At 50.6% G+C, this 14,913-nt stretch overlaps 6 protein-coding genes; 4 read left to right on the forward strand and 2 right to left on the reverse strand.

Annotated features, from left to right (window-relative positions):
- Nucleotides 1-620: 620 nt before the first annotated feature.
- Nucleotides 621-3,729, forward strand: RCC_07924 (related to DNA repair protein RAD16; the record flags this gene model as incomplete). XM_023773176.1 has 4 exons in its annotated part: nucleotides 621-660; nucleotides 762-1,261; nucleotides 1,315-3,434; nucleotides 3,501-3,729. 4 exons carry the CDS (start codon nucleotides 621-623, stop codon nucleotides 3,727-3,729), a joined length of 2,889 nt encoding a protein of 962 aa, XP_023628944.1.
- Nucleotides 3,730-4,302: 573 nt separating this feature from the next.
- Nucleotides 4,303-6,904, forward strand: RCC_07925 (uncharacterized protein; the record flags this gene model as incomplete). XM_023773177.1 has 4 exons in its annotated part: nucleotides 4,303-5,608; nucleotides 5,667-5,895; nucleotides 5,945-6,118; nucleotides 6,175-6,904. The coding sequence occupies 4 exons, from the start codon at nucleotides 4,303-4,305 to the stop codon at nucleotides 6,902-6,904; spliced, it is 2,439 nt and encodes an 812-aa protein (XP_023628945.1).
- A 279-nt stretch (nucleotides 6,905-7,183) lies between these two features.
- On the forward strand, nucleotides 7,184-7,731 carry RCC_07926 (ubiquitin-conjugating enzyme E2-18 kDa; the record flags this gene model as incomplete). XM_023773178.1 has 2 exons in its annotated part: nucleotides 7,184-7,427; nucleotides 7,478-7,731. The coding sequence occupies 2 exons, from the start codon at nucleotides 7,184-7,186 to the stop codon at nucleotides 7,729-7,731; spliced, it is 498 nt and encodes a 165-aa protein (XP_023628946.1).
- A 961-nt stretch (nucleotides 7,732-8,692) lies between these two features.
- Nucleotides 8,693-10,080, forward strand: RCC_07927 (uncharacterized protein; the record flags this gene model as incomplete). XM_023773179.1 has 7 exons in its annotated part: nucleotides 8,693-8,979; nucleotides 9,027-9,074; nucleotides 9,125-9,211; nucleotides 9,266-9,310; nucleotides 9,374-9,445; nucleotides 9,497-9,750; nucleotides 9,899-10,080. The coding sequence occupies 7 exons, from the start codon at nucleotides 8,693-8,695 to the stop codon at nucleotides 10,078-10,080; spliced, it is 975 nt and encodes a 324-aa protein (XP_023628947.1).
- Nucleotides 10,081-10,632: 552 nt separating this feature from the next.
- RCC_07928 (uncharacterized protein) lies at nucleotides 10,633-11,037 on the reverse strand (the record flags this gene model as incomplete). Its single annotated transcript, XM_023773180.1, has 1 exon — nucleotides 10,633-11,037. The coding sequence occupies one exon, from the start codon at nucleotides 11,035-11,037 to the stop codon at nucleotides 10,633-10,635; it is 405 nt and encodes a 134-aa protein (XP_023628948.1).
- Nucleotides 11,038-11,143: 106 nt separating this feature from the next.
- On the reverse strand, nucleotides 11,144-12,342 carry RCC_07929 (uncharacterized protein; the record flags this gene model as incomplete). XM_023773181.1 has 4 exons in its annotated part: nucleotides 11,144-11,306; nucleotides 11,355-12,039; nucleotides 12,099-12,196; nucleotides 12,248-12,342. The coding sequence occupies 4 exons, from the start codon at nucleotides 12,340-12,342 to the stop codon at nucleotides 11,144-11,146; spliced, it is 1,041 nt and encodes a 346-aa protein (XP_023628949.1).
- Nucleotides 12,343-14,913: the final 2,571 nt, after the last annotated feature.

Here is a 14,913-nt window from a genome sequence, read left to right on the forward strand (position 1 = left end):
GCTCTTCAGTCACCAGATTCATGTCACTCCATTGCTCATACTCCTCGCGGAGGCCCTTCAATGCTTGCTCTACCGACACGAGGGAGGATGGGCGCAGAGATGAGAGGACAGACGACGGGCAGATTGGGCTGTGTGTACTTTTCACCAACCCATGAGCATCCACGAGGCACACATTAATGCCTTGGTCGTGGTCTTTTCGCGAGATGAATACTTCGTACTGGAACAAATTGGCGTACCGAGTGCTATACTGTAGATTTCGGCCTCTAAGGTTGTAAGTACGTGTAGACGATGTTACGACTTCTTGACATTCGGTACTTCCTCGTGGAGTGGTTGCCTAAGGTAACTCTTGCACTGGAGCCTGTTCTCTATCAAGAGTCAAGACGAGTTCAAATCTCGTGTTGAATGTACTTCGTACAAAGTACTCTCTCGCAAAGCGCGTCCTCTTCACGCGCCTGGTCGCGTCTCGCACACTCGCCACCGCCACCCGGCTCTGTCGATCATCCCTGTTAATTTATGAACCGGARCACCGAGTGAGTTACCTACCTAATCTCCAGACACTCACCACCATTCGGTGCACCCTGCACACCACACTCTTCCTCCCCTCCACAACATCGACCATCATGGCGAGATCTACCTGGAAATCCCTTGCCAGAAAAGGCAGTATGTCTTGCCCGCGATCATCCCTCTGCTTCCTTGCAGAGTCACAAGAAATCCAAGCAGCCACAATTGCCACACATTTGTACTGACACACCTATCCCTAGCCGAAGGCACCACACTGCCACCTCCCCGAGCTCCCCGTCGAACTGTTCAGTCAAGACGCACAATTGCAGACTCGGAAGGAAGTGACGACGAAATCGTTGTACGCTCCTCCTCTCGAATCGCAAAAGGTGTCGCTTTGCCAAAGATCTCTGCAATGGAGCGATCTTTGTTTAAGAAGGAGAAGGCATCCCACAGTTCCAACGATTCCGTCAAGTCATCAACCTCCAACACATCACGAGAGTCTTCCCTGGGTATTGATACCCCAGGCACAACACCGGCAATGTCCATCCGCGAGACTGGTGTATCGAAACGTAAGAGATCGTCGCTTGGAAAGATGCTGCTCAAGATTGAAGATTCGGAGGAGGAGGAAGATGAAGACGATGTGATATTGGCAATGCGTCTACAAGAGGAGGAATACGCCCTGGGAGGTGCTTCAGAGCCGGTCAAGAAGCGGACAAAGATGATGATTGAGGACTCCGAGGATGATGATCCGCTCAGTGAAGTACGCATCCGAATACGTTGTGACATGGGAATCGAAGGCTGACCATTTAGCAGCTTGAATCGATCAGCTCGATTGATGTCCCACTGRGAAAGACGGTTTCGAAGCCGCGGTTTTCAAACGCTAAGAGCGTCAAGGCAGAGGCATCCCGCGGTAGGAAGACTCGTATCGCAAGCATTAAGGCCCGCTCATCGATCAAGACGAAGATTGAGGACAGCGAAGAAGACGGACTTGGTGACAGTGATGAATTTGAAATTGCAGACTCAGAGGAGGCAGCATCAACCGGTGGTAGTGAAACCGAGTCCGACGTTCCTTTGGCATCCTCGACTGCACGATCTCACGGCCGCGCACGGCCTGCTCAACATGGCAACATCACCACAGCAGGCGCTCAGGCTATACGCGCAGACCTGACTAGTATCATGACGAGAGGCGATCGCGCTCGTGCTAAGCGCACAGAGCGTGAGCGTAAGAAGTTGGAGAAGGCGCATCCAGTGATCAAGACGATGTGGAAGGATTTGGAGAAGATTCCCGTCATCAAGCCAGTTCCAGCTGAACAGCCGACCAGCATCAACCGAAAGCTGAAGCAGTTTCAACTTGAAGGCCTTAACTGGATGATTCGACAGGAAAAGACCGAATACAAAGGAGGCCTTCTGGGTGATGAAATGGGCATGGGCAAGACAATCCAAGCAGTCTCTCTCATTATGTCCGATTGGCCACAGAAGGAGCCAACTCTTGTTGTGGTTCCACCGGTTGCTCTCATGCAATGGTCGGCTGAGATTACAGATTACACCGATGGCAAGCTCAACGTGCTCGTATACCACGGACAAAATGGCAAGGTCAAGAACATGAACCAAAAGGAGCTGAAGAAGTTTGATGTCATCATGATCTCATACAATTCACTGGAGTCCCTCTACAGGAAGGAGACGAAGGGCTGGACTCGCGGAGAGGACATCATCAAGGAGGACTCGCCCATTCATGCCATCAAGTTCCATCGTCTCATCCTGGACGAAGCCCACAGCATCAAGTCACGCACGACTGGTGTTGCAAAGGCATGCTTTGCTCTGTCTGGCACTTACAAGTGGTGCTTGTCCGGAACGCCCGTACAGAATCGCATCGGCGAATTCTTCTCGTTGCTCAGATTTCTGGAGGTCCGCCCATTTTCAGAGTACTTTTGCAAGCGTTGCCCTTGCCATATGATACATTGGAGTCTGGATGAGGAGCATCGTTGCAAGGAGTGCAAGCATACTGGTATGGAGCATGTTTCGGTATTCAACCAGGAGCTGCTCAATCCCATCACGCAGTCTGAGGAAGCGAGCGATCGTTCTGCTGCAATGGACAAGCTGCAGATGATCACAGCTCGCATCATGCTTCGTCGGGTGAAGCGTGATTACACCAGCTCGATGGAATTGCCGCCCAAGGAAGTCATCGTTCACAATGAATTTTTCGGCGAGATTGAAAAAGACTTTTCCTCGTCAATCATGACCAACACCGCACGCACGTTCGACACCTACGTCTCTCGTGGGGTCATGCTCAACAACTATGCCAACATTTTCGGTCTGATCATGCAGATGCGTCAAGTTGCCAATCATCCTGATCTCCTGCTGAAGAAGCATGCTCATGAGGGGCAGAACGTGCTTGTTTGTAACATCTGCGACGAGGTGGCTGAGGAGGCCATCCGCTCACAGTGCAAGCACGACTTCTGCCGCGCTTGCGTCAAGAACTACATGCAAGCTGTCGAGAATGACGGTGGCGAGGCTGATTGCCCACGTTGTCACATTCCCCTCTCGATCGACTATGACCAGCCGGAGATTGAGCAARACGAGGATGTTGTCAAGAAGTCATCCATCATCAATCGCATCAAGATGGAGGATTGGACCTCTTCGACGAAGATTGAGATGCTCATCTACGATCTTTACAAGCTGCGCTCGAAGAAGCAGACGCTCAAGTCCATCATTTTCTCGCAGTTTACTTCTATGCTGCAGCTGATTGAGTGGCGTCTGCGTCGGGCAGGCTTCAACACGGTCATGCTTGATGGCTCCATGACTCCAATCCAGCGGCAGAAGAGTATTGAGCATTTCATGACGAACCCAGAGTGCGAGATCTTCCTGGTGTCGCTCAAGGCTGGTGGTGTGGCTTTGAACTTGACGGAAGCTTCCAGAGTATTCATTGTTGATCCGTGAGTGCGATCGAATATCATGATGCTTGATGCATGATGCATGGTACATGGCTAATTTGTTTACAGTTGGTGGAATCCAGCAGCTGAGTGGCAGTCGGCCGATCGCTGCCATCGCATCGGGCAGAGACGTCCTTGTGTCATCACACGTCTGTGTATTGAGGATTCGGTGGAATCTCGTATGGTGGCCCTCCAAGAGAAGAAGGCCAATATGATTAATGGAACGATCAACAACGACAAGTCCAGCATGGAGAAGTTGACGCCAGAGGACATGCAGTTCCTCTTCCGAGGAACTTGATGGGGAGAAGTGGATGCATGGAATAATGTTATGATGGGCGACCTGGCTTGGCGGAATGGGATTGATGGAGTTTATGATTATGAGATATCCCACGCATGGCGCTGACAGTAGCTGCGAATGTACAGAGTAGAATATTGACGTTATGCCAATGAGCCCACATTTTGAGCCTCTGCATCTCCACCAGTAGCCCCACAAATGAGGGTCCTCGAGGGATCCTCCTCGGGACCTCTTTGTCCCTCACGATGGCTTGACAGGGACTTTCGTCTTGAAGGCAAGCAGACAATCCAAACTCGAGCCAGACTCTTCGAATCATTCCATGATATGAAGAAAGTGTGCTAGGAAAGCAGAAATGAACACGCACGCCGAGACAATCTGACGTACGACCAAGACCCGTGGCGCATATTGAGGAATCCTTCGCCCCATCAACAACCAACGAGACCGAATACATGCCGCGAGCCAAGAGCTACACAAAGGCAGAGCGGCAACTTCGATCCTCTAGGCGTTGTACATAAGTTATACGCCTCCACGTGTCGTTTACCATTCAATATCGTTGTGCCCTTTTCCCATCAAATCATGTTGCGAACACTATCCTTGGCACTCCTTGCTGGGCTTGTCACAACGACCTCGCTTCATGGACGTCAAGGACGGGAACCTTGTGCTGAGCTGAATGATGATATCAGAGGATATGTACCTGCTGAGATTGCTCTGGCATGTTTACGATCCATACCATTACAGCCTGAGCAAAGGCTACGAAGGCAACTTGCTGGACTTCGATCGATTGTTCAGTTTCAAAGCGACTTGGAATACCTCAACAGCGGCGACGACTTTCCCGCACGTCTGTACCCGAATGTGGATGTTCTGGGTGGTTTGGACACTCTAGAGGATCGGATCACTGATGGCTTTTACGGAAATGAATATGATTTCCAGCTGGATATTAGCAGGCTGTTTGCATCGGCGTATGATGGCCATTTTGCATATGTTGCGGATATTGTGGATGTTTTCAATTTTCAACGAAGAGCGGATGGGATGGCCTACCGTTTGATTTCCGTGTCGGAAGATGGTACCACACTGCCGGAAGTCTACGCAGCAAGTGATGGGGCAGCGTTGGCTAGCGGAGCAGGCTATGAGCCATCTTCCATTTCTGAGATCAATGGCCAGAGTGCGGATGACTTCCTCAATATGGAAGCTTCCTTGACTGGAGTATTCCAAGACCCGGATGCGAATTTCAACAGGTTGTTCCAGCGAACATATGCCCAAGGAACTGCTGGTGGTGCATTCGCGATACCAGGGACTCCATTCTTTGGATCGGCAGATGATACTGAGCTTACCTTTCGTAACGGATCAACACAGACTTTGCAGATGGTGGCCGGAACGACTCTCAACCTGAGAGGTGTCTCCAATGCGGATGACTTCTTCCAGAGATGCTGCAGCGGGAACCCAGTCATTGAAGAGTTCTCCACAGTTCTGGAGCAGATTGAGCTGATCTCCGAGATGAAACTGGAGGAGTCGTCGAAGAAGCGACTCAAGGCTCTCGTGGGACCGAAGATTGCGCACGATGTATCCAAATCTACTTTGTTCTCGACTTCCATCGCAGGATCACACGTCATCAGACAGGCTGATATTGTTGAACCCGACCCGATGTCAGATCCTGTAATCAGTACGGAAGATGGATCCTTGATTGGGTATTTCCCTGAATCTGAATCCGACTTGGCTATCCTCGCTTTGACGACGTTTGCAGTTGGGTTGCCCACCAGCAATAGTACAATGGCTGGGTTCGATCAGCAGGCAGTGGAGGATTTCCAGATTGCTCTGGAGTCGTTTCTCGATGAGGCGAGCGATGCTGGAAGAAGCCGACTCATCATCGACCTTCGAGGGAATCGTAAGTTGTCTTGTGGCTGTAGTAGCATCTTGACATACGTGCTAATTTTGATCATCAGCGGGCGGGTTGGGTTTCCTGCCTCACCAGGTCTTTCGCCACCTATTCCCTACCACAGAGCTCCCTTACCAAGGAAGCAATCTCAGAGCGCATGATCTGTTGGACTTTGCTGGGCAAACGATTACGGACTTCTTCTCCACCGACGTGTCGGCCACTTTCGAGGAGCTTCGTCCGACGGTTGGAGTCTTTGCCTTTGATGCAGCCCAGCAATTGGACGAGTCCAACTCGACGTAAGCAGGCTTCTCGTAGATACATACTTGGTACTGACTGTACGCTTAGATTCGATTCATGGTCAGACTTCTTCGGCCCAGTCCAGGTCCCATCCGTCGACGGAGATTTCACAGCTACTGCCGGGACCAACTACTCTGATCCGGAGCAGACTCAGCCGATTGACCTGGCCACACCCTTGAGATCTCGACAGCAAGTTTTTGAAGCGGAGAACATTGTTTTACTGTGAGTTGGCCATGGTATCACCTGCAGAATCTTCCCAAACTAATGATGAAACGCAGTCAAGATGGAGCATGTGCCTCAGCTTGTGCACTCTTTACTGAATTCATGAAGACYAGTGCACCAGACGGTCCTGTCCGACAAGTCGTGACTGGTGGAAGATCTCAAACAGGACCAATGCAAGGAGTTGGAGGTGTGAAAGGCGGTCAACTGGCTCCAATGTTGCAGCTTGGCATAATCCTCCTTTCCGGAATCACGATTACCCCTCAGACATTGACCGACTTCCGCGATGGATTTGGACGTGATGCGATTCCTGAATTTGTGGAAGCTCTCAACCGGAGTAGTACTGTATCTGCTGCTGTCAACTATCGGAACTCGATTCGAGAGAATGATGAGAGTGTGACCCCGCTGCAGTACATTTWTGAGGCCGCCGAATGCCAAATCTTCTACACGCCGAGAATGATGGCCTCCCCAGATGCCGTGTGGCAGAGGGTGTATGAGGTGGCATTTGGTGGCCAACAAGATACCTGTGTGGAAGGATCGACTGGACATCCCTCCGCTGGCGGTGGAACAGACTTTGGTATCAACGTTCCGGACGATGCAGCCAGTAGTGTTGGCCTCACTCTCAGCAATGTCAGCGATGTCAGGAGTGGTGGCGGTAGTGGTAACAGTGGCGGTCAGGGGTCGGGAGAAGAGTCTGAAGAAGGTGACAATGAGGAGAGCGGCGCAGTAATAGCAAAGACCTCGGCTGCGGGTATTCTGGTGGCTCTCGTGGCTTGCTTGCTGGCGTAGTCGAATTCATGAATGTATGAACCAGTGTGGTATGTAATGCCACAGCTCGACCATGATCAAGGCAGTCGCGCATCTTTGTGTATGAATGAAGTCGATGTTGATCAAGCAATAGAGTTCTCGAAGTGGATTGAACATGCAGTGTACCAGAGACGCGGCACGCTAGTTCTAGCGTGGACATGGGGCTGGGGCCACTATCTCCGAAGCGCCGCTCGTACGTGACCACATGATCCCCATCATCGTTTATACCACTCCCCACACAATCCCTACGACAACATCACAATGACTTCTGTAGCCAGCAAGCGTCTCTTCCAGGAATACAAGAACCTCTCGCTTGAACCTCCGGATGGCATCACCGCCGGGCCCGTCAACGAAGATGACCTCTTCTTATGGGAAGCCATGATTGAAGGACCCGAAGGCACACCTTTTGAAGGTGGTGTATTTCCAGCGGAGTTGAAGTTCCCGCGAGATTATCCCCTCATGCCGCCGACAATGAGATTCACCGAGCCAATCTGGCATCCAAACGGTACGCACGGACTGACTACAGTCGAGACGGCTGACCTGACATGACAATAGTATACCCGAACGGTGTAGTCTGCATCAGCATCCTACATGCTCCCGGCGAGGATCCGAACCATTACGAAACCGCTAGCGAGCGTTGGAGTCCGATTCAGAGCGTGGAGAAGATACTCATATCCGTCATGAGCATGATTGCAGAGCCTAATGATGAAAGTCCTGCGAATATTGACGCCGCGAAGATGTGGCGGGAGCGGAGAGAAGAATACGAGAAGCGGGTGCGCGCAGATGTGCGGAGGAGTTTGGGATTGTGAGGATGGTATTGAATTTAGCAAGGCGCACGGGACGGTTGCATATGCGTGTTGGAATGGTTGGGAGCATCTCAAGCGAAGCCATGCATCTCAAGATCAGAGGAATAGCTGTGGTGAGCAATGAGTATGCCCATATAATATGCATGAGTTTACCGCAGCCATTGGAACATTCGGAGGGTCGATTTCGATGGGCGCTGAAGATTGAGTTCTTCTAACGGGATTCACTGTTGAATGCCTCTTCACATCGATGGGCTTCCTTGATCTGAATTGTTCATCTTCCACGGGCTTGATCTTGGTAGCGTCGTTGTCGTTCCTCTGGCTGGCCTCGCTGACGAATCGACAAACCAAACTCCATGTTCGGCCTCTTGTCTGCCTTGGCCGACATGGCTCGAGACCCCAACAAAGTTTGCATCTGGTTTCCATGACATTTCTGCAGATGCCGAAACGGATGCTGAACGGGACTTCAGTTGTGGGGATGGAAGCGGCAATGGAAACGGTACAACGTTTATCCGCAGCGACTTCTTGGACGCTATACTGATCAACACTCTGGACAGCTCGGATCGGACAAGATTGAAAAAAGCACATCAATTGCAGTCTACTCAATACCATTGAATGATTCAAAAGTGTACTGATGTCGAAGGTGGACAATACGTGGATGGTCAAGCCGCCGTTTCAACCTGCTTTTTACCCTAGCAACCACGCTCACGGGTGTATACAACGTTCTGACAATGACCGATGAAGTCAACCAACAACGTTTTCATTCATGTCGTTCTAACGTAGCAGTTGCTCATCTTCTGAATGTCTATAACAGCAACATTCCGCCCCGCACTTTTCGATATTATCCTCATCACTCTCGTTCATTGTCAAAGCACTCCTTCAAGACACCATCCACCAATCAGTACACCAATACATTAATACATCAACACATCCATACATCAACACATCCATACATCAACACATCAGTATGCGTTTCGTTCCAATCATTGTGGCTGCCAGCAGCTTTGCATACGCTGGTACCATTCAAGTTCGTGGCGAATCAGCTGCAGTACAGTACAACGCATACAATGCATACAATACTCCACCGCCACCACCAGCTCCAGCGCCAGCACCACCAGCTGAGAACCACGGCCCGCCTGCCGAATCACAAGCTCCACCACCAGAGACTCATGCTCCTCCTCCACAGAACCACGGCAAGGTTCCAATGTACGGGCAGTGTGGTGCTGGAGAAGGCAAGTGGGATGGTCCTACAGAGTAAGTTCGAACATCTTCCAAAACGGTACCTTCCTAACAGCAAATAGATGCTCCGAGGGAACTTGCCACAAGCAGCAACAATACTACAGTCAATGGTAGGTACAAGAAGCAGATTCTTATCGAGCCATGGCTGACTTTGATACAGTGTGCCCGAGGGAAATTCCAACGGTGGAAAGGCTCAGCTGTACCAGCAGTGTGGTGCTGGTGAGGGCAAGTGGGATGGACCTCGCGAGTAAGTTCATGATAAACAACCCAGAAAGTTCCAAAAGACTGACCCTTTGAGTAGATGCTCCGAAGGTACTTGCCATAAGCAACAGCAATACTACGAACAGTGAGTAGTGGGGTGTGATGTATTTGGTGATAGGATGAGGACTCACTGTACTTTTCCCACTAGATGTGTACCAAGCAACGTGCCACTCTATGGACAATGCGGAGCAGGTCACGGGCAATGGAATGGTCCAACTCAGTAAGTTCAATCCTCCTGAAACTTATGCATGTCTTGCTAACAACATTCCAGATGTGCCGAGGGTTCATGTATGGCGACTCAAGAGCTGTATTCTCAGTGTTTGAAAGAGGCTCCCCCGAAGGATAACTCTCCACCACCTTCACCAGAGAAGGAGACACCTGCACCTCCCCAACAACAGGAGACACCTCCCGCAATGGAGTACACGCCCTCCTCCCCGACGACCTCCCCACCCAAAGCCCAACAACAATACACCCGCCGCGACGACACCAAACTCCGCCAACTCTTCGGCTCCTTCACCGACAATGGTAAGCAATGAACTCTCGGCTCTACCGGGCGAACAATCAGGCACACAAAAATCTTTCCCCTCGGAGTTTTCCTCCTCCTCTCTTGCGATGATACTTTTTCGAAAGTTACCCTTCTTCTTCTTCCCTCCCATACTCATCAAATTCTCAGTGGGCACGAACTCCTATCCCGACACCCACTCCCGCGCGGCGCCGCTACTCCCTTTGGCCAGGGCGCAGAAATTCGCTCAATGCGGTGGGGCAGATTACAAGGGTCCTTCGGGTTGTGACAGTGGGTCGACTTGTAAGTATCAGAATGAGTTTTATTCGCAGTGTGTTCCTTTGAGCACGTAGATTTTATGCTGCTTCTTCTTTGGTGGATCAATGGATTGATTGATGGATTTGATGGATTTACGAAGGGCGGTTTGGAGCATATGGGTCTTAATTTTTGATACTTCCTCTTCTTCTTCATTGGTGGATTGATGGATTTGATGAATTGGAGAGGGGAGGTTTGGGGCTTTTTTCCGGCGGGTTCTCGACTTTCAGGACTTTTCCGTCCATACTTATTTCAGCTCTACAACATCTTCAATGTATATATCTTTTGGCCTGGTTGGAGAATCATTCGAGGTTCACTCTGTCTTTGGGACTACTGTGACATGGTACGAAGTGTTCATTCTGTGACGTGCTCGACTATGCATGCAAATCTCCTCTATCCCTCCTGCTGAAATACCTATCACTAGCCTACGTCTTGCACGTCCCGTTTGCGCTTCCGGGAATATTCTCCCGCTGCCCGTCGCCAGTTCTTGCACTCGGGACAGCGCTTTCCACTATCACAAGCATAGGGAGCCAGCTTGTTACAACCCTTTTCCTTGCAAACTCTTCGACACCCATCATCCTCATCCCTAATCAACGGATTCTTGCAGCATTCTGCACAATACCTCCCATGACCTCCATACCCACCCCAAGGTGCAAATCGAGCACATCCCGGAATCGCACACTCACGATGGGCTCTCCTGTAAGAATCGCAGCCAGCACATCTAGAGTTGTTGGCCGGCGCGAGATAGTCGCAATTCCGACTTGCGCATTTGTGGCGATTTCCAAAGACTTTCTTCTTATCGGCTGTAAGTAGCTTGGTTGGCGGATTATGGCATCTCCTGCATTGGCAGTTACAGAGCAATAGACACTCGCACCGCTCCTTGGGGCAGATGCAAGATCTCGCCTCATCGCACCCGACACAGCGGCACTGGCAGGTGGGACTGTGATTTTGAACCAAGCAGGAGCATACCCAGGAGTTAGGGCCTCCGTTGGCATTGAGAATGCTTATGCTGGTCCCCTCGGGCAAGATGCTGAAATATATGTCAGTGGAAAGTACGCCAAAAAGGAGATGTCCAAAAGCTCACCTCTGAGCGCATGCCGTCTAAGCCTTTATGCGCTCATCACTCAAGCCCTGGGAGTCAACTGAGCGTTCACTCAACGCATGTGCGATGAGGTCGCTTCCTTGATACATGCTCGTCTTCATTGCTGATCTGTATGTCTCGACATTCCGAACATGCCGTGAGGCATGATCAGCGGCGGGGAGACTGTGATGTGTTAGTACAATCTTCACAATTCGTAAAGGTACATCTTACCTTTGTTCATGTCCCAGTGCCCAGACAAATGGTTGAAGCAGCGGGAGGTTCAGATTATGACTAGGAGCACGCTTCTGACCTTTCAGAGCCTTCTCCCACGCCACGACCACGGGATTTTGGGCATGGCTATTGTCCAGATGGAGGGCCGTAAGCACATCTGGCTCTGTCTCATGATCCCAGAACATGGATATACCGCTGTGCCCTTTTTCGCGGCACATTTGCATGAATCTTGCATACTCAGCTGTAGATCCCACCAGCCGATCGATGCTGGTAGTAACAACGAGCGTCTTGACGTTTTTCACCCAAACACCGTCAATCCTAGCGTGCTGAGGCAGGCGTTCGAGATGGCCCATGACTTCCCCGGATGAGTACCCGGCGAGTTCCAAACGCAAAACCTGGTTCGGGTCCGGGAACTGACATGCACCAAACATGGTGTTTAGAAAGCAGGACTGTCGAATGATTGAAGGATCAATGGTGTTTTGCTTGCCGGCTTGGAAGGTGGGACCTGTGCGGGTGATGAGGCACACACGCTGAATTCCGTGAGTCTCCACGAAATGACCCATCATTGCAGCAGCAGCATATATCTGTGTCGGGATTGCGTCTAGACGATCAACGGCGTCGTTGATCCTGGTCATTATCTTGTTCCGGCGTCCGTAGTATCCTCCATGCAAAGCTCTCTGACGTCCTGTGAAAGTCAGTGTGGGTCATACATGGCAAACTGTAGTCATTCCATCAAGTACTTACCGAGATCAAGCTGCTTCTTGATTAGAGGGATGAGGTCTCCTTCGACTATGTGCCAGTCCGTGATATTGCGACCTTCTTGAATAAGGCCCTGGGTGTACCTTGAATGAGATTAGCATCGTAGAATCATATGATGATGATTAGGTACTTACCAACATCCCCCGGTGCTCACAAAAAAGTCTCTGATTTCATCGACTTCGGCTGATCGACGAGTCATTCTGTCTGGGTTGACTGTGAGGAGCTGCATTGTCATATCGCGCATTCCACGGACCGTATTCCATAGTCGCCTGTCACGTAGCGGATGCTTGCTTGATGAGCAGAATTCGCAGCAAATCAAGACTTCGTCACCTTCCATGAGGTTCTCGCCTAGAATCAGCGAAGTCAAAAGAGTCGTCAACTGTCGTGGCATCGTATCCCGGGCTCTCTTCCCATCTTCGTTGCTTTGTCTTAACCATAACACCCAGCGTATAGATTTACGGCTCTTGACAAACAGGCTAGTGTCTTGGACCAATTCAAGTTTGATATCCGAGCATGTCCCGCGTAGAGCTGCGATAGCCTGTCGAAGATGTGGACTCAGGATTTTGTCCTTGAAACTCCGCTCCAGCATTCCATCGGCTCGATACCAAGTCGAACCTTCTTCCTTTGCGAAAGGCTCGGTCGTGATGATCGTCGTCGAGCTTTCGAGACTCAGAGTGCGAAGCAGGTGAGTCAGGGTATCTTCAATGCCGGCCTTTTTGGGCTTCCTGTCGAAATTGAGTAGTACCGGAAAGTGTTGTCCATATATGGGRGTCTCAATAATGTGCACTTGCGGCTTGCAATGGAGCATTCTGGGAGTCTCCATGAAAAGGGATGGTTGTCTCTGACACAAAGCTTCTCTTGCTCGATTTCCCGACAGACATACTAACACTCCCCAGCTGTTGTCAAAAGAGCGATCGATGGCGGAGATTCTGTACTCATCGTCAAGTGCTTTGAGTCCCTGAGGAGAGAGCATATTACATCTTTTGGTCCAGTATCCTTCCTTCTGTGCGTGCCAAATCGCTGTAAATGCTGCCGTGATCATGAGCTTCTCTTCCGGGTGGAATACTTTGGATAATACACGACTGTCGACGATAGTATGGGTATTCTCCCTCGCAATTCGTCCGATGAGGATCCCACTATCTCTCGGACTGAGTCCAATCGACATTCGTGAGAAGTGAGCAAGCAGCCTCAAGTGTTCATGCTGTCGTTGAACATCGTTGCCCTCATACCCGAGGACTCCCGTTCCATGTCCTCTTACTAGCTTCACCGTCTGTAGCCGTGAGGTTGAATCCGCGGGCTGGTCATTCGGCATGCWAAGTATGCGGGAACCACGAAACCGGTCGCAGCGGGTGCTTTGCCAGACGTCTTTGCCCATGCGAAGGAAGATGGCTGGCTCGTCGGTGTTGAGTGTGTAGCTGTGGATCATGTCCGAGTAAACACTCCTCTCCGGAATGTAGGACCATACTTGTTGCCATTTAGTAGAGGGAACYCCGATGRCAAGCTCTGTTCCTGGGATCCAATTGGGCTGTAATAGGATTGTGGAGCCGCCTTCTAGACAGCCTGCATGCTCGATCTCGGCTTGGTATTCTCCGATGAGCGTATTAATGATTTCAATGGTGGTTTGCATATTTGATGTTTGATACTGCCTCAAGAGCTCAGGGGAATGCCGGAAGACAGGTGAGTCTTGTATGAGATGTGATGATCTGAGTGATGAATGTGTAGGAAGTTGTTGTTGTTGTTGTTGTTGCTGTTGTTGTTGTTGCGGAGTAGACAGAGGCTGCAGAGAAGTGAGWGAAGGTGGACGCTGCAAAGAGGTGAGAGAAGATGGACGATTTGCGACACTGGCATGTGATTCCAAGCGGTGAATGCAAAGRTGATATCGCAGGTCGGCTTCAATGGTTGAAGTGAGCCTGGAAGTAAGTCCAATCGGTGAGAGTTTGGCAACGATCAAAAACCGCACATGTCGAGAAGATCCTGATGATGAGTGATCGAATGATGGTTGATATAGCCTTTCTGCACGGGTAAAGTGTATTCCAGTAGGCGTGGTTGAGTCAAGTGTCCGAGGAGATGTTGATGTTGATGTTGATATGGTAGAGAAGTATGTTGCCAAAGATATCTCACGGAAGTGGAATCGGCGACTTTTCAGCTGAGTATCAGATGAGTCCAGGGTGCTTGTGAAAGTGAAGCCGAATAGGGGTCCACAAGCAACATACCTACGGCGAATGCTCATAGCCAATATTGAAGCAGGAAGAACCAAGCTTGAGCCCTGCCAAATGTTCTCGAATGGCTCAGATCTGAACTCATGAGTATGAGACTGTATGGGCCATCCTCGCAGTGGCTACTACTGTCGTAAAGCTGTATGCTCTCGGTTCATGAACGCGTCCATGGATGAGGCTAAGAGAACCGTGCAGAACCGTATGCTCTCGGTTCATGGACGCGTCCACGAAAAAGGCTAAGAGACCCGTACAGAACCGTATGCTCTCGGTTCATGGACGCGTCCACGAAAAAGGCTAAGAGACCCGTACAGAACCGTATGCTCTCGGTTCATGGACGCGTCCATGAATAAGGCTAAGAGACCCGTACAGAACCGTATGCTCTCGGTTCATGGACGCGTCCATGAATAAGGCTAAGAGACCCGTGCAGAACCGTATGCTCTCGGTTCATGGACGCGTCCATGAAGCTGTATAACCTCGATTGGCAGAAACCTCGGCGAAGCTGTCAATTGGGGCGGTCTCTGCTAATTGGCGTAGGGTTCGGACTCCGAGGGCCTAGGCGTGGGTTTTCTTCGTTTCGGTACAGA

Source organism: Ramularia collo-cygni (assembly GCF_900074925.1).
Source record: "Ramularia collo-cygni strain URUG2 genome assembly, contig: RCC_scaffold12, whole genome shotgun sequence".
NCBI lineage: Eukaryota > Fungi > Ascomycota > Dothideomycetes > Mycosphaerellales > Mycosphaerellaceae > Ramularia > Ramularia collo-cygni.